Source organism: Pelobates fuscus, chromosome 1, assembly GCF_036172605.1.
Source record: "Pelobates fuscus isolate aPelFus1 chromosome 1, aPelFus1.pri, whole genome shotgun sequence".
NCBI lineage: Eukaryota > Metazoa > Chordata > Amphibia > Anura > Pelobatidae > Pelobates > Pelobates fuscus.
The window spans coordinates 409540502-409567139 of NC_086317.1; the positions used below are offsets into that span (position 1 = coordinate 409540502).

General features: G+C 37.5%; 1 protein-coding gene across 1 annotated transcript in view; it reads left to right on the top strand.

The window, feature by feature from the left end:
- Positions 1-12910: 12910 nt before the first annotated feature.
- Positions 12911-26638, top strand: part of LOC134569334 (twist-related protein 2-like) — a 58252-nt gene continuing 44524 nt past the window's right edge. Inside the window, exon 1 of the mRNA XM_063428289.1 lies at positions 12911-13664. Within this exon, the coding sequence (XP_063284359.1) occupies positions 13138-13626 (489 nt within the window). The 5' untranslated portion in view covers positions 12911-13137 and the 3' untranslated portion in view covers positions 13627-13664. The remainder of the gene's footprint in view (positions 13665-26638) is intronic.

The window sequence follows — 26638 nt, forward strand, 5'->3', positions numbered from 1 at the left end:
GTGCTTGCATGAGATGTTGAGGTTGAAATAGATGGGCAGATGCTTATTATTTAAGACCTACCTGCTGGTAATGGGTATGACATAGGGGACCATTGGCAGGTCAACCTCTCTATGTTGTTTAAAATATAAGTTCCACCATGCCACTAATGGAATGAGGCCTGGCCTTTAGCCACCAAGCAGCTGATTATTATTTATTTATATATTTGCTGTTTATTATTACAGCCTGCTTGCATTACCTTACCAGTCTAAATTAGCATTCGGATTCAATCTGTCTGGACAGATTTCCCATTAGGTAGAGCAGGCACTGCTTGTTAAAAGTTCCCTCTCTACCCTCTAGCCCAGTGACTGATGCATGCTGACTGGAACAGTTGTTACAGAACTCTAGAATCCCTGTGTTCAGTTTGAGAGATCCTGATCCGTTCATGGCCTCACCCCCTCAGACAAACACAAATACTTCTACCCACACTAAACACGCACACTGCTGCATGCACAAAACACATTCTAAACACACAAAACGACATACATACACATAGACATGCACACAGACATTTAGAAACACTACTGCATATGTGCACACACTACACACACATATATATAGTCAAGAGTCAACGACTCAACATCCGAAGTGTAACACAGAAATATAAAATATAATAGCGTATACCGGTCCATAGAGTGGCCAAGCTTTATCAATAAGTGGACAGAGAATGGTCAAAGACAAGCCAAGTATGTGAGAACCTGCATTTGAGAGACAAAGACAGGGTCAAGGATTATAGAAAGGAAAATAGCCAAAGTCAAAACCAGAAAGACAGTAATACAATATAACACACTGTTGGGAGCCAAAATACAAAACCTAAACATAGTATTTATAGTGTAGATCAATATGCAGGTAGCCACGCCCATAAAATTTGAGGGGCTGTGGAAAGTGATGTAATTTTCTGTCTATAGCGTGATGACGTTGATGCACATGTGTGGCGTCATAAAAGGGGCGGAGTCATACTTGAAATCTGGGTTAAGCAGTAAAGACATGAGGAAGGACACAACCTCAGGGTGCTCGTGGGTGGCCATCACAACAGGTATTCTGAGATACACACAAACACACTCACTCTATATTTGTGTATCTACTACAATTGTTATTATATTTTTATTATATTTAATAAAGTTTAATTTGTTGTTATTAGTTGAAAGGGGGATATTTGGTTATGTTCGAGTAAGGGGGGCTGTGTATGTAAGGGGGGCTGTGTGTGTAAGGGGGGGCTGTGTATGTAAGGGGGGGCTGTGTATGTAAGGAGGGCTGTGTAGGTAATGGGGCTGTGTGTGGTGCAGTGTGTGAGGGGATAGGGGGGCAGATTAAAAATATTTTTTTTTGTTTGAATTATTAAATAATAACTAACTAAATATAGCTAATGTCCCCCCTCCCTTCTTACCTGTGCTGAGGGAGGGGGAGACATTGCTTTTCATCCCTGGTGGTTCTAGTGGAGAGAGTGAACTCTAACCTGCAGTTCAGGGTAACACTGCGTGCTCGCGAGAGGAGAACCCGGCGGAGCTGCAGGTAAGAGCTCCCCCGGGTTCTCTCTCTCACTCCCTTCCCTGCCGGCCGCCCATCAATCTGCCTGTGGGCCGGGGAGGGAGATCACTGATCTCCCCTCCGGTCCGTGATGGCAATCAGCAGGGCTGGTGCTTGGATAGCACCAGCCCTGCATGGACCGGCAGGGCAGAGCCTCGGGCAGCAATATTTTCTCCCCCCCTGGATCCGCCAATGATGTTTTATCATTATAGATATATCTATATATGGTTTTATACTTAATCTGCCTTGATTTTTTGGACATATAAGGTGGGACATGAAAAGTGATGCCCTGTAATATTTAGACAAAAATCACTGAATTTATGAAGGACAAGATCACAAAAAAACATGCCATGCTTAAAAGGATACTCTAAGCAACATAACAACTTTAGTTTAATGAAGCAGTTGTAGTGTACAGATCAGAATTAGGCAACATTCGTCAGTCCAGATGTTGCTGACTACATTACCCCTGATTCTTTGCCAGCATTTTGTCTGCATTATGGGAGATGGAACATCTGGAATGCCAAAGCCACACCTCCCTGGTTGAGACACAAGCCTACGTGGACAAATGGGTTCCATTCAATCAGATCAGAACAACTGGCATGCATTAGCCTTCCAATGCTTTCCTATGGGAAAACACTGGATTGACTAAGATCATCGATCTCGATAATCTCAGCCAAAGAGGTGCAGTTTCATTGGTGCCGTGTGGTAGAACAATAAACCAGTGCTGCAAGGTAGAAAGGTAAGTAAACTTACCTTTTTATCCCTGGCAGCACTGGCTTGATCACCTGATTGGGGTATTATAGCATTAGTATTACATATTTGTATTCCTGGTGATACAGTTTTCATTTAATCACATACAGGGGGCTCCGGCAGGTTATTAACAGAGCAGGAGATAAGAACTTCTAAATTAAACAGAACGTGCAATAAAGGATGTTTAAACATTAGATGACTCTTTACAGGAAGTGTGTATGGAGACTGTGTAAGGTGGGACTAGTGCTGCATAAGCAAAATTATTTAAAGGAACACTATAGTCACCTAAATTACTTTAGCTAAATAAAGCAGTTTTAGTGTATAGATCATTCCCCTGCAATTTCACTGCTCAATTCACTGTCATTTAGGAGTTAAATCACTTTGTTTCTGTTTATGCAGCCCTAGCCACACCTCCCCTGGCTTTGATTGACAGAGCCTGCATGAAAAAAAAACTGGTTTCACTTTCAAACAGATGTAATTTACCTTAAATAATTGTATCTCATTCTCTAAATTGAACTTTAATCACATACAGGAGGGTCTTGCAGGGTCTAGCAAGCTATTAACATAGCAGGGGATAAGAAAATCTTAAACAGAACTTGCAATAAAGAAAGCCTAAATAGGGCTCTCTTTACAGGAAGTGTTTAGGAAGACTGTGCAAGTCACATGCAGGGAGGTGTGACTAGGGTTCATAAACAAAGGGATTTAACTCCTAAATGGCAGAGGATTGAGCAGTGAGGCTGCAGGGGTATGTTCTATACACCAAAACTGCTTCATTAAGCTAAAGTTGTTCAGGTGACTATAGTGTCCCTTTAACTCCTAAATGGCATAGAATTGAGTAGTGGAACTGCAGGGGCATGATCTATACACTAAAACTGCTTCATTAAGGTAAAGTTATTTTGTACTTATGATATCCTTTTAATTAAATGTTGGGTTTATCAACAACTTTTATTTACAGAGATGCATTTAAATGCTCAACAATAGTCTGATAACCTTTTTTTTCAGAGTGCATATTACAGGTTAATCTTGGAAATATATGCAGATTGGAAAAGTCTATAGGGACATTGTGATGGGGACGTATTACATGTTTTTATTATTGTTATATATTTATACATGCAATGCTCTGTGGATAGTGGACATTCTGCAATTCTTTTTATTTTATTTTTGTATTTCCAGGCTTTTTAACCCTCCTGTGGGTTTCATCTCTACTGAACTGCAGAAAATGTATTTTCTATACAGGGGGAGCAAGGCTTCATGAAACTTCATATTAATGTAAATGATTGGTTGTTGAGAGCTTTTGCCCTGGAGGGAAGAGACAATCTGCATGCAACTAGTGAGCTTGATGGAAACCTTATGAATAAGCATCAGCATTTGCCTTTCAAGGTTACAGTGACATTAGCCACCACAAACTCTCATCTCTAGTGTTTATTGAGTGACACCATGACATCACAACCTATAATTCTTTTCTTGATGGGCTATTAGGTTTATAGCCTTGATTTTGTGTAGTAAGGCTGACACTAACGCTTTGTGCCATTGCAACCTAGACTAATGCTCTCTTTCTTTAGCAGTAGCATTGTTCCGTCATGAAAGGGATACTATATTGCTAGGAATACAAAATTGCATTTCTAGCACTATACTTCCTTCTGCCCCTCCTTCGCACCTCCCTCCCTCCGGCAGTGTAAGGACTAATAAACCCTTACTAAACTTACCCGATCTCCCACAGCACTGGCTCAGTGCTCCGCTTGGTCTGATGTCAACCGACTGGGGGGGTGCTAATGCGCATCCATGTCGAGTGCCACAAGCGCATTAGGCCCTCCCCAGAGAAAATCATTGTTTTAATGCTTCCAATGGGGATTTCACTGACGGAAGTCGCCTAACCACCAGGAAGTGCCTTTGGGGCATGTCTGATTGACAGCCACAAGAGGCAGCCTTAACCTAGCAATGTAATTATTGCAGTTTCTCAGAACAAGAATAATATAAATATTCATATTGGCATGTCATCAGATGGGCTTTTAAAGGCACACTATAGGCACCCGGACCACTTCATCTCATTAAAGTGTTTTTTGTTCAATGTCCCTGTCCCCGTTAGTTTTAGAGAAATACAATGTTTACATTGCAGTGCTAAGCCTGCCTCTAGTGGCTGTCTACCAGACATGCATGCGCATTAGGATCCCCATCGGCTGACGTTGGTACAGGAGGTGTACGATCCAGGGACCTCTGTACTTTTTTTTAAGGAGGGACACTTTAGTGTTAGATATACATCCTTGTATTAAAGTGTTCCTTTAAGGTATGGAATTGTTGTAACAATACTACTAAACAGTCTGGTCGATTGATGACCAAAATATTCAAGATGAAAAAATTCTGAAAAAATTCTGAAACTTAATGAGTTCGTTATTTTTCTGTATTACCCTTTTTTGGACCGTAAAACTAGTACAACTCAGTATTTGTCGTTTCCTTTTTTAAGTAACGCTAAACTTGGCCTACTCCAAGAGATCACTGGATTGAAATTCTGATATGCATCTAAGTCCAAATTGGTTTCCTTATACTTAATTCTTCTGTGAATTTAATGTTGAAATGATTAATCTGCATTGTGGGTTCATATAATGCTCAAATGATGTCACAGAAGTCCGCCAGAAGTTGTATATCCAAGACTGGAAGATTTTCACAATATAACACTTATCCTTTTCATTGATCTCTAATTGTATAATAAAATACAATTTAAGAAAACAGTAATGTACCTTTAATCATATTACATGCCGTGTGCTTTTAGAAATGAAAACACACCCTTTATTATTCTACTCTCATAACATTTTAAAGGCCATATCATGACAGCATCAACATGGCTACATTTAGAGCTTGACGAATGCTCCATATTATCACCGTTGAGAAAGTGTGCAACCTTATGACAAATCTTTTCTAAGTAAAAAGAATTGGCCAGTTCTTGCATTGCAGTGCACAACAGTAGTGAAACAAACTCTTGTTTAATTAAAATTCAGAGTATCAAGCAACATTTTGACCTGCATTAAGGTCTGAACCTACATTCAGATTTTCACAGAATAAACCCCTTACTTTTGTAAAAGTCTAACTCAAATAAAACTTTGCTAAACTAAAACAACGTTACACGTGCTAGAGACCTACCTCTTGGTTCCCCTGCTTTATGACATCAGAAGCATGTCTAATGAATCTACCATGTGGTGGTTAGGAAGGTCGGTGTAACAGTTGCTCTAGGTTTGATGTACTTGTTGTAGAAGGATTAGAGAGCACACCTGTATGTCTGTATCACAGGCGCCTATGCATACTAATTTGTAGCGTAGTTTTATGGTGATGCAAGTTTGAGCATTAGTGCGTAGTGAATTCTTCATAGAAGTGAAATAATTAACATTTATCTAGTTTAAATAAACATTCCACACACATAGAGCTTGCTTGTAAGGAGCATCCAATTAAATTTCCAGTTTGTAAAAGTGATATTTTTTTTTTCCTTAAATCAATATTTATTGGGATTTTTATAATTCATGCCACATTACATTGCAATACTTTTTAATACAGATATCCATTGGCCTACACATCGATTTTGAACACTGGTATCCCATATATAACTAGAACGCATTTATACAATGTCTTGGGTGGCATAAGCCTCTAAAACACAGTATATTCACATATTGTCGTGAGTGTCGTTAACCTCTTTTGGTAGATTTTATACGTCCTCCTGGTTGTTGTTAGTGCGATAAAATATCTATTGCAATACAATAAACGTACATTGTTGATTCCCAGACCATTGTGTCCGATCTCACATAACCGGTGGTCTCACCTAGTTTCGTCCCATATGGGCCTAATCAAGGTCTTTGCTTGAGCGCGTACGTGCCCAGCGTGGCCTCGGACATCCACTTATAGTGTTGTTAGAATATTGTCACATGTATACACTAGAACTTTACAAACAAAAAACAAATAACAGAAAATAACCCAGAAACTTCAGGAACTTGGTTGGCTTTGCTCCTTTGTTTTATCAATGATTTGTCAGTGTCTCGGGACTTCGGTTCCCCTTACTCTTTACCTTTCCCTTTATCTTTCCCCCCTCCTTCCACCCCCTGTACCCTGTGGTATTTGGCCTTTTATGTCATATAATTTCTGCTATCCTCTAGGGCAGGCATAGGCAACCTTCGGCACTCCAGATGTTTTGCACTACACCACCCATGATTCTTTGCCAGCATTATAGGTGTAAGAGCATTATGGGGGATGTAGTCCACAACATCTGCAATGCCGAAGGTTGCCTATGCCTGCTCTAGGGTGAAACCTCATTTGTCGTTGCACCCGTGCTCCCTTCCTGGTCCTCTAGTATCCAGTTTGTGGGTTCTGCATCCGGTCAGCTTGTCTATCCTATTTATACCCATATTCTGCCCATAGTGTGTCCCAATTTTCGCAAGTTTGTTCGCATTTCTGACTCGTATTGGTTAGTGAATGGGACATTTTTTTCATACACTCTGGTCTTGTCGAGTTTTTCTAGTACCATGGCCAATGGTGGGGGCTCTTTTGTTTTCCATAGGGAAGCTATACATTGTTTTGCGGCTATCAGGACATTATTGCCGCTCTGTTCGGTGTACTGTAGATCTTCGGGAAGATATGTAGTATATATGGTGCTATGTGTAGGGAAATCACTTGCCCTGTCAGCTTGGTTATCACCTCTTTGATTTGTGTCTAGAAGGTGAGTAGTGCCCTACAAGACCAAAACATGTGGCTGGTTGAGCCGGTTCGTCCCCGCATCTCCAGCACCCCTGGGTTGAATTGGCATATATTCTTGATAGCCTCTGCGGGGTCATGTATCACCTCATCTACACCTTATAGGTGGCCTCTAAGTGGTCTATACGTCTAGTAGCCGCTTTTGTTTGTTTGAGCGCTTGCGCCCATTGATATGTGGTGAACTCCTGATCTATTTATTTTTCCCAATTGACCATGTAGGAGAACCTTAGTGGTCTCTGTGTGTCCTGGATGGCTCTATAGCAGGCCGCTAATGGTTTTCTGCTAAGTTTTCCTCCTATGCATAGGCGTTCAATATTCCCCATCAGAGAGGGGTCTGGTGGGGGACCAGGTGTCTGTTGTGCTATATGTTTTACTCTAATGTATGTGAAGAGCTCCCTGTTGGGTAGAGCAAACCTCTCCTGTAACCTCAGGAACGGTTGGATTCCTTCCTCCCCAAATAGCTGGGCGTATTGCAGAATTCCCGCCCTGACCCATGCCTGGAGCTTTAGGTCCGTGGTGTAGTATTGTAGGCATTGTAATGGTGCATACCATAGGGGGTTTCTCGGTGCCAACAGTGTTTTAGCCCATTTGTTCCACGTATTTAATGCTAGGGATGTGGAAGGTAAGGGATTTAGCGTGTTGGGGTGCCTTTGTGGTGGAACCCATAATAGGGTGAGTATGTCGTGGGGGGGTGGTCGCCGAGCTCTCCAACGTGTACCATCGTGGGTAATCTTTTTTGCCGTGGAGACTACCTATCTGTGCTAGGATTGTGGCTGTATAGTATGATTGTACGTCTGGAACTCCCAGACCTCCCTCATGCATGCGGTAATAAAATAGTTTTTTTTTTATTTCAAGTATGCAGTGCCTCCCTCTCTGTATGATTGACAGCCAGGGAGCACTGCATACTTGAAATAAAAAAAAAAAAATTTTAGTTTTGCTTTCCTACTTCCTTCCTTTAGCTCACTGTGCTAACGGAAGTGTCAGGCGCGTTCTATATGAGCCCATCGGCATTCTCCCCAATTCCTCCGCACAGACCTCACATCTGACCAGTCTTCCTCCTGAATGCTGTTGGAGTGCGCACAGAGGTACATATATTTAGGGGCTTCTTAATAAGAAGTCTCTGATTGGTTATTTCCCTGTAAAGAGACTGAAAGTCGCTTCCGGGGAAGCTTGCAAATGCTGCGACCAAAAGAACTGAAACTTTTACAGGCTCTATTTTAGTATACCCCCAATGACAATAGCAAAACATGCATGTGTGTTCTTTGGGGTATATCTACTAAATTATGATACCCATCCCATTTTTTAAGGGGAGTGTTTCTCTCTGTAAACTGAAACTGCTGCAGGTCGATGGAGAAACTTTGATGCTAATAATTTGTATCTCTGCTCTTCTTAGGGTAGCATTATAAAGGGTTCAATAAAAAGAGGCTTCCGGACAATGCTAAATTGTCTCTCTCCTATACATATATGAGGAAGTGAAGTTTCTGATCATATCATCCCCAGCACAGGGGATGGCCATTGGATGACAATAAAAATCTAAAAAAATAAATGTTTTCATTGCTTTCAAATGGTATGACAAAATTTAGAAGGACTTCACCCATACCCTCCTAACAAGAATAACTCTGCTCAGGTTTATGGGTGCTTTCAAATCCTCTTTAACCCCTTAAGGACACATGACGTGTGTGACACGTCATGATTCCATTTTATTCCAGAAGTTTGGTCCTTAAGGGGTTAAGCTGTTTATTCTAATCTGGTGACATATCCTTTCGGCAGGTGAACTTATAACCATATGCTTTATGGGTAAAAAGCAACGAGAGTTCGTCAGAATCCATTGTGTGATTGCAATCATAAGTCAGATTTTGTTTATATTGTTTTAAATACAGATTGAGTTGTGACGATCTGCTAAACCTTAAATTATGGGAGGGAAATTAATTTTCTGTTTTATACAACAATTTTTATTTCTTGTCAATTATAAAAAATCATGATAGTTTACACACATACACACTTATTTACTAAAGTAAGAAATTTAACGTATTTTTCAAATTTAAGGCTAAATAGATAAATTAGGAAATTCTCTAATTCAGCTGTGCTTTAAGTTTGGTTACTAAAATTAGAAAATCAATTAAATTCTCACTTTAAAAAATAACTCGAATTTACCATAAATTTACCATAAATTTACCATAAATTTACCATAAATATTCCCAAACAGAATGATTTATGAACCACAACAAAAAATTCTCATAAATTTTTTTAGAACAATGGAGTTCATGATAAAGGGATTATCTCAGTTTAACACAATTTTTGTTTTCCCTACTTTTTTGTCATCTTTTTTTTTTTCTTCAATAATATAATACTTGTCACATGCACAAGGACGGATTAAAAGCATGTTCTTGGCGAAATCCTAAGACTCCTACAGGCTATTTTTTTTAGATGTTATTTCCTAGAGCTATTCACTAAACCTAGACTTTTCGCAAATTAAATCTGAATGGCATTACTGTGGCAAAATTAGCCACATTTTGACAGCGACTGAGTTAGAGAATTTTTCCAGATCAGCTATTTTTTGCCTCAGTTTTTTCACTTGTATTGTTAAAAATTCAGAGTTTAGTGAAATAATAATGAATGTTGTCCCCTTTTCAATAGATGTAAGAAAAGAAGAACATCAGTTACATTACGACTCTGGAAAAAGTTATCACTTGACTGGAGACTAAAAAAAACAACCCAGTTTATGTAACCTATGAAAGCATTTCTCAGCAGGTAAACGCAAACAGTTATTTATCGTCTACGTTTAGCAGTGAAGGGGTTAAGTCACATGGCGGATTGTAGGACATCAAAGATGATTTGCCGATCATGACACATCTGCATCATATTTAGTAGGACTATGGTGCTAATTGTTCACATATGCCAGAGCTGAACCCTGCACAAAGCAGAATGTTGCTTTAACCCTTCCATTGCTACAGCACAGCTATAGTTCACATAAATTAAATTTAACCTTTTAGTGCCTTTCTTCAAGGCTCCAATGGAGTGACACTAGGAATTATTACTATCTCCAAATTCCCAGTTACTTTTCGAGGGACCCTTTTCCTTATTTTTTTAATTTTCATTTATTCAGAACAAAAAATGTGTCTCTCGATACCTCGCAGGACAACAATTTGTAGGGATTATGGGAGTTGTAGTTTGCCAGCTGTAGGAGTGATGCAGATTTAGGAGGGATTGCGAATGCTTGCATACTTTTTGTAGGAATTATTTCATCTTTTCTATGAATTTTGACATTTTTGCAAAAAAAAAAAAAGAATCTTGCAAATATTTTGTGATCAAGTGTACTGTTCTGATATGAGTAATTACTTAAATTGTTCAGGACTTTCAGTAAGGTATGAAACATTCTCAATTAAAAGTCTGATTGTAATTTAGATGTCTTTAGAAATTAAACTGTGTCCAATTTATGCTTCTATGTAGAAAATGGGAAAAATTAAAAGAATTCTATTTAGACCAAACTTCCACAGTTGAAAAGTGAGTGTCCGTTATATTTGTGTATTGTAAAAGCACATCATGGGTAATCTGTTTATTTCTTCTTCTTTTTTTTTTTTTTTTTTACCATTTTTTCTATATTCAGACCCTTACACAACAAATGTCATTTTATATCCCAATTTTACTGCACTTTTAGTTTAAGTGAATACCTATTATTGTATGTAAAACAGAAAGTGTCATGCTTTTTTTTTTTAAATTGTAGATGCACATACTACATCTATTTATTTTATTTATTTATTATTGCTATTTATAAAGCGCCAACAGATTCCGCAGCGCTGTACAATTTGTGGAGAAACGTACAATATACACAGACAAATACAAAAGGTAAGAGAGCCCTGCCCGTAAGCTGATATCTAGCCATTGGAGCTCTTTTATACAAAGTGCTTGGCTAGATGGCCCGTGAGCTTACAATCTAAAGCTATGTATATATATATATATATAGAGAGAGAGAGAGCGACATACAATGAATATTTACAATAAATAGGAGCTTATCTTTCTGTCTATCTGTCTTTCTGATGGTCTGTCTATCTATCTATCTATCTATCTATGTACCTCTATTTCTGTTTGTCCATCTCTGCTTGTCTGCCAGTTAGTTTGTCTACCTATATGTTAACATTTGTGTTTGTACTTGTCTTACATTGAGAACGATAAACATATAAGGGTCACAATATTAATATGTTGAGCTTTGTTTAAATGCTAGAATTAGCATAGATGTCATAGATAATGTTTTAGCTACATTTATTTTATAGTTTTCTCTGCTTCAGCAATATCATTTTAATTGCATTAATTGGCTTTGTACTTCCATCTTTTGCTCTCGTTTGAAATGTCTGTTTTACAAATGTTTTCATATACAACAGTGGCACAATACCTGCACGTGCCAGACAGTCCTTGATACGATTCCGCTCCTCTCCAGAATCATGTGGACTATAACCACCACCTTCTGACCTTTTTTTAAAATTTATTTTTTTATTTTGCTGTTACAGCTGAGGCTGGCTCATTTTGGTCCTCTATATTATTCATATTAACTACTTTTTATGTGTTTGAGTATTGGATGAATAGTTACCAATAGAGTGTGGAACCCTGACAATCTCACAGTAGACCCATCAATGACAATATGGATTAAAATAGTTTTTACCTAGTCACTTCCATAAGATTCCGCCTAGTGATCGTCATTAACTGGTTGGTTCTTTGGGGCAGACAGACACTGCTCTGTGTATAGCACTCTGATCCCTGTACAGTGCTACAGGGTGTTAGATCTCTGAGTGAGTAATTGCCAGTCTGTATAATGAGATCGGAAGGCAAAGAGTTGAGAATGTTTTTGATTTGAGCAGCAGTGTATACTCTTGTTCTACGTGTGTTCTATTGCTGCCAAGGACAAAAATAAAGTGTAATTGTTGATTTTAACATTCTTTGTTTTTTTTGGAAGAATAACAGTAACATATTTGCTATCCTGTTTAGACAAGGGATGATTCATTTTTGATTTTCCTTGAATGAGTATACAGCTCTGTAACTCAAGTGTATATGTGTACGTAGAATTGGCAGTGGTGCACACATGTGTCTATCCCCTTTGACATGTCAGATTGGTTCAATATAAGGCAGCACGTTACTGACAGTTTCTGTTGAGCAGGGTAATTGGGGATACAATGAAACTTCTCTTGCACAAAGGCTGGAAAACCTCCTCTGGAATCCATAAAGTATTTATTCTATGATTGGAGAGCGTTTTCATCCTGAATTAATTCGAAGCTTTCATGACAGCATACGGTTTACCTTGGCTCTCTAATGCAATAAAACACCAAAGGAACTCTGTCACCAAAAGCCAGTTGCACAATAAAAATACATCACTTTCCTTACCAGCAACATTTGCTGATAGAAATCTAGTTCTAAATTATGAATATAGGATATGCACAGTGCACTATTTATGTGTAAATGATGAAGTGACCGAAAGATTTAAGGGGTAGCAATGATCCCCTGGTAAAGGCCCCTGTACCCCCCTCAGTGGCGCCCAAGGGGTCTTATGCCGCCTCTTTGTTACTGCTCTTTTGATGGGCAGTCTGTTTCAGCCTTCCGTTCACTGTGCATCTGTGCCTGCAGGGCTTAAATCTGGAACCCATAATGTCCGGCAACGTTTATACTACCTTTTCATGATGGATTGGTTTTGACTGAAGGAAAGGAGAGAGGGAGGGGGGAAAGGGTCTAGTTGGAATCAAGAAGGAGGGAGAGATGTTATGAACCCCTCCTCCACACTTCATCAGCTTGGGCGACCCAATCGGAAAAGAAGCACCAGGCCAATTTCATGTGAGATCCCTCCTTACCATCCAAAATGAGGAGTGAAAGAAAAAAAGGGAAGGTTGTGAACATTATTCAGGAAGGCTGCTGATCTCAGGAGCACACACTTTGAGTGAATCTGCTTGGAAGAGGAATTGGTTATACCCATTGTCCTGGCATTTCCCCAGCATCTTTTTTTGCCACATCTGGGCAATAAGTTATTTGTATCACTTAAAAGAATCCTGGCAACCAAATCCCCTCGCTGATACCTGGTTGAGAAGACAGCAAACACCAGCCCCACCAAGATGAAGGAAGAAGGAACAGGTCCTGACTCCCCTGAAGATAGCCTTGTAACCAGTGAAGAAGAGGCTGAACGCCAACAGAGGAAGGCCATGCGTAAGCGCACGGTGCTGGTTGGCAAAGGGGAAGATGGGAGAGTGCCACTTTCACCTCCCTGCAAGCGAAACAAGAGGAGTACCCATATAGAAACCTACGAGGATGTACACACCCAGAGAATCATCGCCAACGTAAGGGAGCGCCAGCGCACCCAGTCATTAAATGATGCCTTTGCCGAACTGCGGAAGATTATCCCTACATTGCCATCTGACAAACTCAGCAAGATACAGACCCTGAAGCTGGCTTCACGCTATATTGATTTCCTGTACCAAGTCTTGCAGAGTGATGAGCTGGATCACAAGATTGCCAGTTGTAACTACCTTGCCCATGAAAGGCTCAGCTATGCCTTCTCCGTGTGGAGAATGGAAGGTGCCTGGTCTATGTCAACATCCCACTGAGCCCTGAGATGATACCCTCTTGCTTGCTGTTTGAAAAGGTACGTGGGAAAATTGCCCCACCGCATGGGAACACATATTAAATCTTTGTGGAGTCTGCATTCGTAACAAATCTCAAAAGCATCCGATGCTGAAGAATTCAGCTGAATCAGGATGTTTACGATGATTGCCTATAGACGCCAGTTAAATTTCAAAGCTGGTGCTTGTTTGTACTATTTAATTTATCCTTCTTTAGGCTTGCCTTCAATATACTTTGCAGCGTAATGTAATAATGAAGTGAAATAAACTTTACTAAACACAAATAAACAAGTACTCATTTGGGCCTTTTACATAAGAAGTACACATTCCTGAAGAGTTAAGATCACTCGAATTCACAATAAATTATTCTGCGGTGCGAGCGAACGTTTAAACAGGCGCTCATCTAGCAAGCATGCAGAATGTTTTCCTCTGATATTAATGTGCAATACTGTACTATCCACATCCAAATCATTACGTACAATATCATACATGTCCCCCACTATAGTTCTGTTCTGTTGCTTACATCTGCAGTCACCTAGCAGCCGTGTCCATGGCATGTTAGTCGAACGGTTATATTTGAACGCATATGGTCCATAAAAAAAAAAAAAAGAGGTAATTTGTGACTTTTTTGTTTTTCTTTGAATGGCAAATAAAATGCCTTGTTTTTATTTATATTATTGTACACTAGTAATTTCACTCCTTATTTTATTTAAAATTGTTTTGTAGAACGTGTTTTTTATTTTCTTTTGGCAAAGTAATACATTTATTTTCTTTAATAAGATGCACGCTGTTTTTGTTTTGTTTTTACTTTATTTTCTCTAGAAAACAGTAGAAACTGTACTTGTGTCATCTCATTTCTAGAGTGTATGGAGCACAGTATCGGTGTCATTGTGCCTTGGGTTGGTTAGATACTAGTAACTCTTAATTCTGATTAAGTAACTGCAATGAACCAGGTCGCATGTCCACCTACCGGAGCTAAACAGGTCTACTGTAACCAGAAAGGAAGGATAGTGTCAGTTACATTATAACCAACATTTAAATCAGGAAAGTCTTATGACGTGGAACTAAGAAATATCTGGGTTCACTATTTATAATATCTTCTTTATTGGCAAAAGAACCTGAACTGTAGCAGTCTTTCACAAACTCACCTGTCCTTACGAAAGCAGTCCTCCCCCCTAAAGCGCTGATGTTAATATGGACTGAGCATCATGGGAAATGTAGTTCAGAAATATCTGTGATCCTAAGGTTAGCTCACTCATTGACAAGATCCTTGGCGAACAGCTTCTCTACAGAATCCTACTCCTCTAGAAAATATGTGCAGCTATAATGCTCTCAAATGATCCTCTTTGTTCATTTGCCATTGAAATCTCTAGGGCAATAAATACTTAGTGCTCTGCACAGATCAGATAAAAATTCCATAGCTTTCCAGCGTTGCAGGGATCGTGAAATGCCAAAAGTAGACTGAAATGGTTTATTAACACGCAATGAAAGTCGTTTCAAAATGAACAACATCAGTTGGAAATCCACAGGGAATAGGTACTTAGGAGTGATATATATGGGATGTTTTATTCCAGTATGAGAAACAGCTTCAGTCCCACTAGTATTGTACATGAAAGAGTGTATTTTCTCTATTGTTTAAGTACATAAGCTCTGTAGCTAACTTACATCTAACAAGGCCTAAATGAACAGTTTTGTGTTTTGTTTTGTTTTTTTTTTCTTTTCTTTTTCAACACAGTCATATTAATTTGACATCCCATTAAATTGTTTCATATTAATGAATTTAGACAGTCTTGCTTTAGAAACAGGTCAGGGTTCTAGCCTTTCAATCTCCTGTTTAAGCGTTCTGTCCATTTTGTGCTTTTTGAACTTCGAAATGGACTTTATATTTGGTGGCTCTGAGATCGACTTTTCAAGCATTTCAATTGAATAATGAAATATTTTGCTGATTGTACACACAATATTTTCAAAAACAAAAATTATTTATTTTGCCTAGATTTGCCTTGTATTCTGTGCAACAACCTGTTTAATGAAATGTCATACCTGTGTGTATAATTAGAAACATCCCAGCATTATGCCTAAGAATTGCAATGACCTCACATTACATGGTCACGGTATTAAAGGGCACAGGTCACTGAGATCGCCAGGTCTCTATACAGCCATAGAGTGTGATTGACATTTTAACCATGTTGTTTAAAAGCTGAAGGCTTATTTTTAGAACTGTTAACTTCTAGTATCTTCAAATAAAGTATTATACAAAAAACTAACACAAAAAAAGAGAAACATATCTCCGCGTACATCTGGCACGTACAATGTTAACCAGACTTTTAAATATTCATATTTTTTAATTTAACCATATTTCCTGGATAGATTATAACTGTATTGGCTTTGCAATTATTGCCTGATTGTATGCTATATTTTGAAATACTGGCTCCTCTTCTAAATCCTTTGATGACAGATGACATACAGTCAAATAAAGACAAAATTTAAAGTGTCTTAACTATCCCTTGTCATGACGGAGTTAAACTTGCAATAGAAAGTAAAGTAACAGAACTTTCTTCTACAGTAAAGAAGATCGAAAAAAAATCACCAAGACTCAGACATGAGAACTTGCAGAAGAGGAAGTACTCTGTATAATCCTCTTGTAATATATGCTGAAAATTTTAGGAACTCTGTGGACGACCGTAAAATAAGCTAGAATGCCACTACCATCATGCCACATGTGATTAGTGTCATTCACTTTAGTAAATTCTGACTCAATTACGTTAATTCTAATTATAAATGTAATTAGTAAAACAACTGATGAGTTCCGTGTAAAATTATTCTGCAAAACAAGATGATATATAAAAGGAAATGCAACATTTTGTCGTATTTGTAGACAGTAAATGTCTTCATGCCAAAACATATCAATTTACAAGCAGTGAGACATAATTAAGGTGATGTATTATTTCAAGCTCTCTGTGGGGGTAGAAATTTTATTAGACACGTCCATTTACAGAGACAAATGTCAAAATCATGTTTGTTTAATTAACACTTGACCTCTAGCCTCCTGGAGGGACCATGGCAAATCAAAAAGCCTTGAACTACAAGCTCCTATTCTGAGGAAGCAGAGGGTATACATTGTATTGTTTATAAACACAGCACCGGTCATTCAGCTCCCAGAGCTAACTAAATATTTGCAATGAGATCGGTATACTTTGTAGAGCAAGTGTAACACGTCTAATAGAAATTATATCTGAGGACAAATCATAAAATGTCTAAGCTTTAGAAATATATTTTTGCATTTGTTTAAATATTAATTGCTCAGCCAATAACACTATTGTTATTATTAATATTACTAACATTTATAAAGCGACAACATATTCTGAGGCGCTGCGCGGTTGAGGAAAAAGTCAGTACAATATCCACAGATCAATAAAAAAAAAGGGAAAGAGGGTCGTAACCGTGAGTTGAGATCTAACCGTTATCTAATAAAATATGCTTCTTTGTTAGTCTTAATAATGGCCATCAGTTGTGGGCCATATTCACAAGAATGAACTGTGATGTGTTGAAGAACAACTTAAAAAATGTAGACCAAAATAGCCCTATTTAAAACAAATTACCAATTCAGTGAAAAAACAAATGTTTGTTAATTTCATGAAGTCCTATGTTACAATTAGTATAATTGATTAATTATTATTTTTTAGTAGGCTGTATTAACCAATCATATCTTTGTATACAAATTCGCTTTGGGTCAAAGGATGCCAGTTTGCTCAATGAAAGCGTCACAGTTTGGTATTGTCTTAAAAAAAGTAATGTGGTTGTTATCTGATGCCTGCAGAGCTAAACATGATTTGAGGACGGCGTTAATTATTACAGTACGTCATAACGCATTGTTTACTAGTTTATTGAGCAGTTTCTATAAATGGCTTCAAAGTAATTCTCTACACACACTAAAAATTGAAATAACATTCTCTGAGAATGACAGAAAATAATTATAAATGAGTAATATGCAGAATATGAACCTAGGAGTTGATTTACATCAGATGGTAATGAATTCAAAGCCAAAAAAAACAAAAGTTAGGCTATAATAGCCACGGTCAGAATATTGTTGGAGAATTGATCCAAAGCTGCCCTTTTTGCACGCATTTTGCACATTTGCCTTCCACTCACTGATGGTTGGTGTTTAGTGAATAAGCCCCTATGAATTGGCACCTGCACGTGGCTTATGTTCTTGTTTAATGGTGAATAAAAACTATCCAAAAGACGTTCCCTTAAATTGACAATGAGATGACATTTCTGCATAAAAAATATGTTTAGGTGTCCATTACTACAGGCAGCTGCAGTTAAAATCTTTATTCCTATCAACTGTATTATAAAGAGAGTTTTGTAGCTATTAAAATATTCTATTCCTTTGTGCTTTTAAACATCATATATTTTTATGTCTACAATGGCAGTTGCAGCTATTGTGGCAATGCAGCCTCGTTCTATGAAACATTATACTGAGCAAAATTCCTCTTTAGAATAAATTCCTTGCAGCTTGTCAACCACTTCATAAACATAAGACAAATACTCTCAGAGCAACAATCACTAAATGTAGAAAGAGTTAATGACTGCAGCTGCATTTGTCGCTTTAATGTCTCTGGCCTCAAAAGGGTTAATAATGCAGAAGAGTTGCTAGGCTTTTTTTTATATATATAATGTAGCTAAAACAGTAAACGATATTGTCTGTCCTCGTATGGCAACAACTTTATATAACAGAATATAATGTACTTTTCTATGCATTTCTGTTTATCGCTAGTCAAATGTTTACACACGAAACACAAATTGATTTGTGTGTTTCTAATGTGATTGCTAGATTTCAAAAAATGCATAAACGGGATACTGTGAAAATAAAATATATGAAGTAACAATTCTTATTCTGCTGGTATTCACAATAGCATATAACCTGTCGACTCCGGGGAGAACAGAATCGGAAATCTAAATTGCACTTTTACAGGACAGGGGTTTATTACAATATCATAACCTTGCCAGAATCACATTTTCATCCAAAGTACATTACGGCACTGAGTACAGTAAATACCTTTGGCAAGATTTAAGGTTTCTTTTCACTAAACAGTGAATGGTAAACGTTTTTGAATAGGGCCTTCTTCACCTCTTGCTGTCCGTCAAATACTCTTTGTTTGATATCCCCAGAGTATCATTGTAAAGTGATGGAGAATTTTCGATGCTATATACATTCTTATAATAATAATAATAATAATTATCATGAATTGTAAACCGCACTGCAAAATGTATACTATACAGCAATGTGAGCGAAACAGACGATTACACAATGCTTCTAATGCAGGCATCACTCATTCAGCAATTTTAAAAATGACTACAATTTACATATATAGTGAATAGCCTCTATAAAGTTTATAGCTACAATATGATGTAGAGTGACACTTCCCAAGGTCAATTCTTGTGAAAGAAAATTCTGATGAGTTGACAATTGGAAAGGAATACTTCATTTTAGCTGAATATGATTATGATTATTTTTTTTGACTTGACTGTTTTCGGCTAAAACACAGCATGTGGAATTATTAACTCATCACGAATTTCTGTTTAGTAAATAAATCTACAGATTCATTGAAACTTCAAGGGCCTGGACATATTGTGACTACTTCCATCTGTCAAAGAGTTAAACTAGATTGACACATGGCTGTAAAAGAGATCATTGTGAATACAGTAATATTAGTTTACCCTTTTTATAGTAATATAAATATATTGACATATTTATCTTATTCCTACCTATGTAATTGACTCGGTCAGAGCTTTACAAGGCACAGGTGAATGCCGACCCTTAATATGGAACCCTTCATAAATAAATAAATGTGTATCCCAAAAAAGCCAAGTTAGAAAAACAACTGAATTGAAAAATCCATCTAAAGATCTGCTATAATTCACTTTTTTTTTATTGAATAATCACTTTTGTATAACTAAATTATAATTGCTACAGGTGCCAATGGCAATTCCAAAATGTTAAAATATTTTTCTTCCTTAATCATTGTTTATATCCTTAGGATTTGTTTGGACTATTTGTGGGACTATGACTAGATATAACGAGAGATTTCAAGTAATAATTAGAAATATCAATATTATCTTTCTGTGGTGGCCTGACCTTACAATTAAAGAATATACATTGTACTCTAGCAGTAAGTGTAAAAGGCTATGCAAGATATTCATCATTTAGTATCTGGAGGGACACTTTTTGTGATGCAAAATAAATAATTTGAGGAACCAATAACTATAACTTTAACCACCATAAAGCTTTATATTAGATACCTTTACATCATTAGAAAGGCATCAAGATATTAGAGTCCAGTTCTACTTGTACACTACCCCTCTGGAAATCAGATGGTTAAATTAAAAAAAAACACTGATGATAATAAGGTTAGAGGTGACAATTGTACTGTTCTACCACTTTATCACACATCATCTGAGATATATTATGTATGTGTTGTATATACACATATATTTATATACATACGCCTATATGTAAGATATAAGATGGGCTTCTTACTAAAGTAGCACTCACAGATACATTTAAAATAGCTTGTCTGACTAATCATGTATTGTTATGGTCAGTTTATGATTATAAACCTGGTTTCATAGCAATAGACTTCTATAACGTTGATATCATTAGAAATAAATTCTAAAGGCAAAACTGTTCACATTGTTTGCCGAAATAAATGATTATTTATAACTCGCAGATCTCAAAATGAAAATGTAAATATTGGTGCCCGGCTCTATGAATAGTTGAAAATGGTTACACTGGTGATTGTGTTAAATTGTTGAATTAAAATAGGTATTTCTAATTTACCCTGGATTTAATTCACTTATTGTACAAATAACACAACATAACATCGTATGCCAACCAATATATTTTAACAGGTAAATATTAGGTGTATTAAATGAAAATTTTATCATTTAGCATAAATAATAATAATATAATAATTAAGCAGCTGTCTGAGACAAAATTGACTAGACAGATTATTTGCAATACATGGCCCAAAATAACAGATTGGAAAAACATCTCAGTTGAAAAACTCAGTTTGAAGAACTGACAGCTCATTAAAGCTAAACAGATCTTTTTAGGAAAAGTCACAAAACTAGAGGCTGAACTGTCTGATAAAAATACTTAATTTGATGTGATTACGCCTTTGATGGATTTTATTTATATTTACGCAAGAAACTATGTATCATGCTAAGATAAACTATTAGAGATTTCTATTTTAATATTGTCAGGATGAAAAATAGTACAAAAATAAAAAAACTTGGCTGGTTTAAAGCTATTCTCTTTTTATTTGTAATGAAATGTGTATCTGTTTAAGTCACACGTGTTTTAAATTAAATATAAAATAGTTAAAATAGTTAAGCTTGCTATTTATTTCCCATTGAAGTCAGAATTTCAGGAAAAATAGCTTAAAAATGAAATTCGACATACAGAAAGCTTGTTTAGAATACATTGTTAATATACTTTTTTTTTAATGTTTCAAGTATATTTATATATATCATTAACAAAACATTTGTACATTATTACCGCTGAGTTGGTAATGATAAAAGCTTTAAAATAACTAATCTAGCTGCTGATTAAGAATATGTATATTTGCATGAAAAAAGCTTTATGCAAATAGAACTCAGTTCTTAACTAATTATATAACTAATTCTATGAATAAAGCTTTATGCAAATAGAACTTAGTTCTTAACTAATTATCTAACTAATTCTGTGAATAAAGCAGTAAAGAATTCACAAAACAGTAAAGATCTGAATTAGGGGGGAAATGAAAGGTTTGAAGAAAAAAACAAAACCCTGCAAATGTTAAAATAAAAATTTGTGGTAGTTCTTTCTGTCATGTCATTAGCCCTTTATGTGCAGCAGTCATTGAAAACAAGACTGTCAATAATGAGGGGTACAGATTTATATATACATTGTACTAGCCAAATTTAATCATCTAAAATTTCCTGCTAATAGCTATATGCTGCTGGCTTAGCTAGGTACAGCTATCCAGGTAGGAAGACGCTGTGTATTTTTTGTGATTTATCTAGCACATATTACATGTATTCTACATTAGTGAATGTCAGACCGTCCTGAGATACCCTGTGTCAGCCATAAAGAGTCCGGTTAACATTACATCAGAAGCACACAAAAATAATTATTTTTAAAATAAAAAATAAAAATAGTTGAATACCTTATAAGTTCATGAAAGAAAATATAAAACCGAAAAAAAAGTTCAGGATGTAGAGATTGTTTTTGAATGGACACTTGTGAGAATTCTATAAACAGAGGTCCACATGCATCACAGTGTAGAGCACATAAAGAAAGGGTGACCCATGCACCCAGTTATTACCTAATAGTGGCACAATGTTAAACACAATGTTACTAAAATAAGATGTTATTAAGTAAGACAGAAATCATAGCTAATAGACAACAAGACTGCAAAGCTTTGTCCAACAGATCCAAACTAGAAAAAAGGCCAACAGTGTGTATCTGTGAAGCTCAGCTCTTTACTATAGCCTGGGGTGGACACTGATTTATACTGGGTTCTATGAAGAAAACTTAGATATGAAGGACACTTTTGAGTCCCAACCTTCTCTCGTTCAGACTGTATTGCTGTCCTTCTGTGGAGACATCTAAACAGTTACATTTCAGATAATGCCTGGCCCGTCTATCTCTTTTAAACACTGACTGCAAGATCTGCAGCTTGAATTTACACATCTTAAACACTAGCTTCACTGTCCCTTTAAGAACCCAATGAATTTGTAGTTGCGTGATTTACATTTGTTAATAATTTTACTTTAAACACAACACAAGTACGTCATAACTAGTATAAGTAAATGCCTTGATCATGCACTTTTTTTTCAAAATATATTCTAATTTAAATAGCTTCTCATCTCTAACGACTACCTTATACCACATCCTGTTAACATGATGAGCATAATTAAGGAACATAAGTAGTGTATTTTGTTATTAGGTAATTAAAGGGATACTTCAAGCACACAAACAATACTTATTGTACAGGTTATGATGCTAAGACCATCCCTTCCTTTTTCGAACCACTTTTATTTGGCTTGAAAAACAAAAAACCCAGAGGATTCTCCATCACCAAACCCAAACTCCTTTTTTGACAAAGACCCAAAAGATCGAATTGTTGTCTTGTTATCTTATGGTGACTGAATAAATGGCACACATTTGAAAAACCACGTTTCCTTAGTGTAATTTTTCACAATGCAGAGAAACAAACTTCACTACCTGAGCTCCTGTCTATCCTTCTTCAGTCCCTGCAGAGGGACTGAAAATGGCAGGATGCTCTCATATTCTACATTAACTTTTAAAGGTCAAACATCACTGAGTCCAGATGTTCTTTCAAAGGTGCATTAGCAGCTGGCAATGCCCTGTATAGTAATTTAAATGCATACAGGATAAGCACAAAGTCCTTATACAGACATTATTTTCAGATTTTTATGGCAATTTTAGAAAGCTGTATTCCTGGAAATGTTTTTTAAACAATTTTTTTATTTATTTTGTCACACTTATTAAATATGACAAAAATTGGATTTCTGCTGCTATGTTAGTATTTCAGACTCTGTCTGAATTATTTCAAGATACATGATGTATATAATCTTGTTTCTCCCACTAATCTTTCTACAATAACTCACTTCAAATGCGTGAGTCGTGTATTTCCTGCAACGATCCACTACATCAAGATAACATGACTGATAAAGTATCAAACGCGTTGAGTATTTTTTTTCTCCTGTGCAACATAAAAGACTGTGGTTACTATCAGCAGGACAACCATAATTCACGTTTATAACCCTGGATGTCTATAAGAAGGTGAAAATAAAATGATGATTTTTTTAAGGTAAATGTCTGGCTCAAACATTTGACTATTGTCAGTTATTGTTAATTAAAAGGAAGGACACTCTCTTTTTCATAGTGTCTGAGTTAGCATGAATAGCAGAAATGTAAGCTCAATCGTGAGTAACGTGGCATGGAAGGTTAAATGATAGTCATAAGTATGTTTATTTAATTGGGTATTTAATGAATTCCTCATATTTCGGTAAAGGTAAAGATGAAAAAAAATTGTGTATAAATATACAATTTTAGTTTTTCATGTATCGCTGAAGACATAAATACGTATGTCAACACATTTTATCCTTGTCTATGTGTTAATAGATATTATGAAATTTTTGTCAGTGAATGAGTTAATGCAGCTCCCATGATTCTATTAATTAAATAGATAGGCTGAGAATCATGGGAGTTGTAGTTCAGCAACATCTGGAGGCAGTGGTGTATCCTGGTTTTGTGCTGCCTTAGGCAGGAAAAAAATCAGGCGCCTCCCCCCCCCCTCCCCCCACCCAACCCTTCCCCCGCCCCGCCTTCTAAATACACACACACATTCACTGACAGATATGCACACACTCACTAACAGACACTCACTAACAGACACACACTAACAGACACACACTAACACACACTAACACACACACACACTAACAGACACACACACTAACAGACACACACACTAACAGACACACGCACTAACAGACACACACTCACACACTAACAGACACACACACACAAACACACTAACAGACACACACACTAACAGACACACACACACTCACACACTGACACACACTCACACACTAACAGACACACACACACACTAACAGACACACACACTAACAGACACACACACACACACTAACAGACACACACACTCACACACTAACAGGCACACACACACACACACTAACAGACACACACACACACACACTAACAGACACACACACTAACACACACACTAACAGACACACACACACACACACACACTCACACACTAACATACACACACACACACACACACACACTAACAGACACACACACACACACACTAACAGACACACACACACTAACAGACACACACACTAACAGACACACACTAACAGACACACACACACTAACAGACACACACACACTCACACACACACACACACTAACAGACACACACACTAACACACACACACACACTAACACACACACACACACACACTAACAGACACACACACTAACAGACAAACACTAACAGACACACACACTAACAGACACACACACACTCACTCACATTAACACTTTTTTACTTTAACCCCCCAGCCTCCTTACCTTTGGGAATGCTGGGGGGAGAGGGGGTCATCTTTCTCCCTGGTGGTCCAGTGGCTGCTGGGCGGGCGGCATTGGCGGGCGGCTGGCGAGGGAGCACTTCCTCTGAGCTGTCTGCTCAGCTCCCTCGCGCGCCGCAGAGTGAGGCTGGGAGGCATCATATTCCGGCTCCCAGCCTCACTCTGCGGCGCGCGAGGGAGCTGAGCAGACAGCTCAGAGGAAGTGCTCCCTCGCCAGCTGCCCGCCAGCGCCCCCCGACCACCCAGCAGCCCACCGGCATGTCTGTTAGCCGCAAGGCTAACAAGACATTTGCCTTGGGAATTTGGGGGCGGCTTTTTTTTGCCGCCCCCTGGAAAATGCCGCCCAAGGCAAATGCCTTGTTAGCCTCGCGGCTAAAACGTCCCTGTCTGGAGGGCCGGAGTTTGGGGAAGCCTGCTATACGCAATTACAAATCTTTAAATTGCAGCACTGTATTCCACAGAGCTGTACAACAGGAAACAAGTCAAACATTTAATTCTTACAAAACGTGTATGACCTACAGCAGGCTTCCTCAAACTCCGGCCATCCTGATGTTGCTGAACTACATCTCCCATGATTCTATGAATGAAATAGATAGGCTGAGAATCATGGGAGTTGTAGTTCAGCTACATCTGGAGGGCCGGAGTTTGGGGAAGCCTGACCTACAGGAACTGTAGGTGAACATGGCCCTGCCCAAACAAGCCTACAATTACAAACGGGTGACAGCATGATATTAGAAAAAGAGTAATTGATAACGGTGTTACACTGAGTAAGACACCTAAAAGAAAGAAGGAATAGAAAAGAGTGAAATGGGTGGTGGAGGCAAAAGAGAATTTGATGGGCAGGTGATCAAGAAGGAGAATATCAAGTTGGATAAGATTTCAATTAAGAGAGTGAAGAGTCTGGAGACAATTGTATAATTATTTTAACAAGGGGAATAAATACATTGTAAAGGTGAGCAACAGATAAAAGTGAATAGTGGAGAGCTAGAGGAAACAAGAGACTGGAAATAGAATTAAAAAGTCACTATGCAAAAAAGACATTTCATGCTACAGTACAATGTGGCCTCTATTAATTCTGGAACTGAGTTATCAATGTAAAAGAGAAAGACTCTGGAATAAATATCATTAAAGGGGTGCTCTTAGCTTGCTGTAAGAGTTATGGTGCTTAGAGAGTCCTATTGCCATCTCCTGGGTTAGTAGCAAACTGTCTAGGGATAGTTTGACATAACCTGGATTAACATTAAACTGGGAGACAGCTCATGGAACCTCTAGGGAACAAAACCACGAGAATAAGCTTAGCGTGTCCCTTTAATAAAATCAAACATTTTAAACTCTCACACAGCCAAAAATATCTAGATCCAAATACCCATCAACAAAGGAAGATGTGATTTCAGCTTGCGTGTGAGCGTTTCTCTAAGTAAGATTCTACGTTTTTTGATTCCTGCATATTTTACATTATTATTTTATTCGAATTGCATGCATCAGAGAAAGTAATTCATATTCAAAGCGTTAACCCATCTCAATGAAAGTTACTCTTTCAAGATGCTGTAATTATGTGTCAATCCCCCGAATTCCAGGTAGATTCTAAAATCTTTCTCAATTCTCCATATTTTATCCAGCTAGTATTTCTGTTGCAGTTATGCATTACTACCCCCTACAAAGCTAGTCTGATTCTTAATGCTGTAACTGAAGACCGTGTTCGTTCTACTTTTCTGTCACTTAAGGAATGTTGGATTTATCCCCCAGTACTTGAACTAATATACAAAACAATAATCCTGGGCCCATCGAGCAGTTC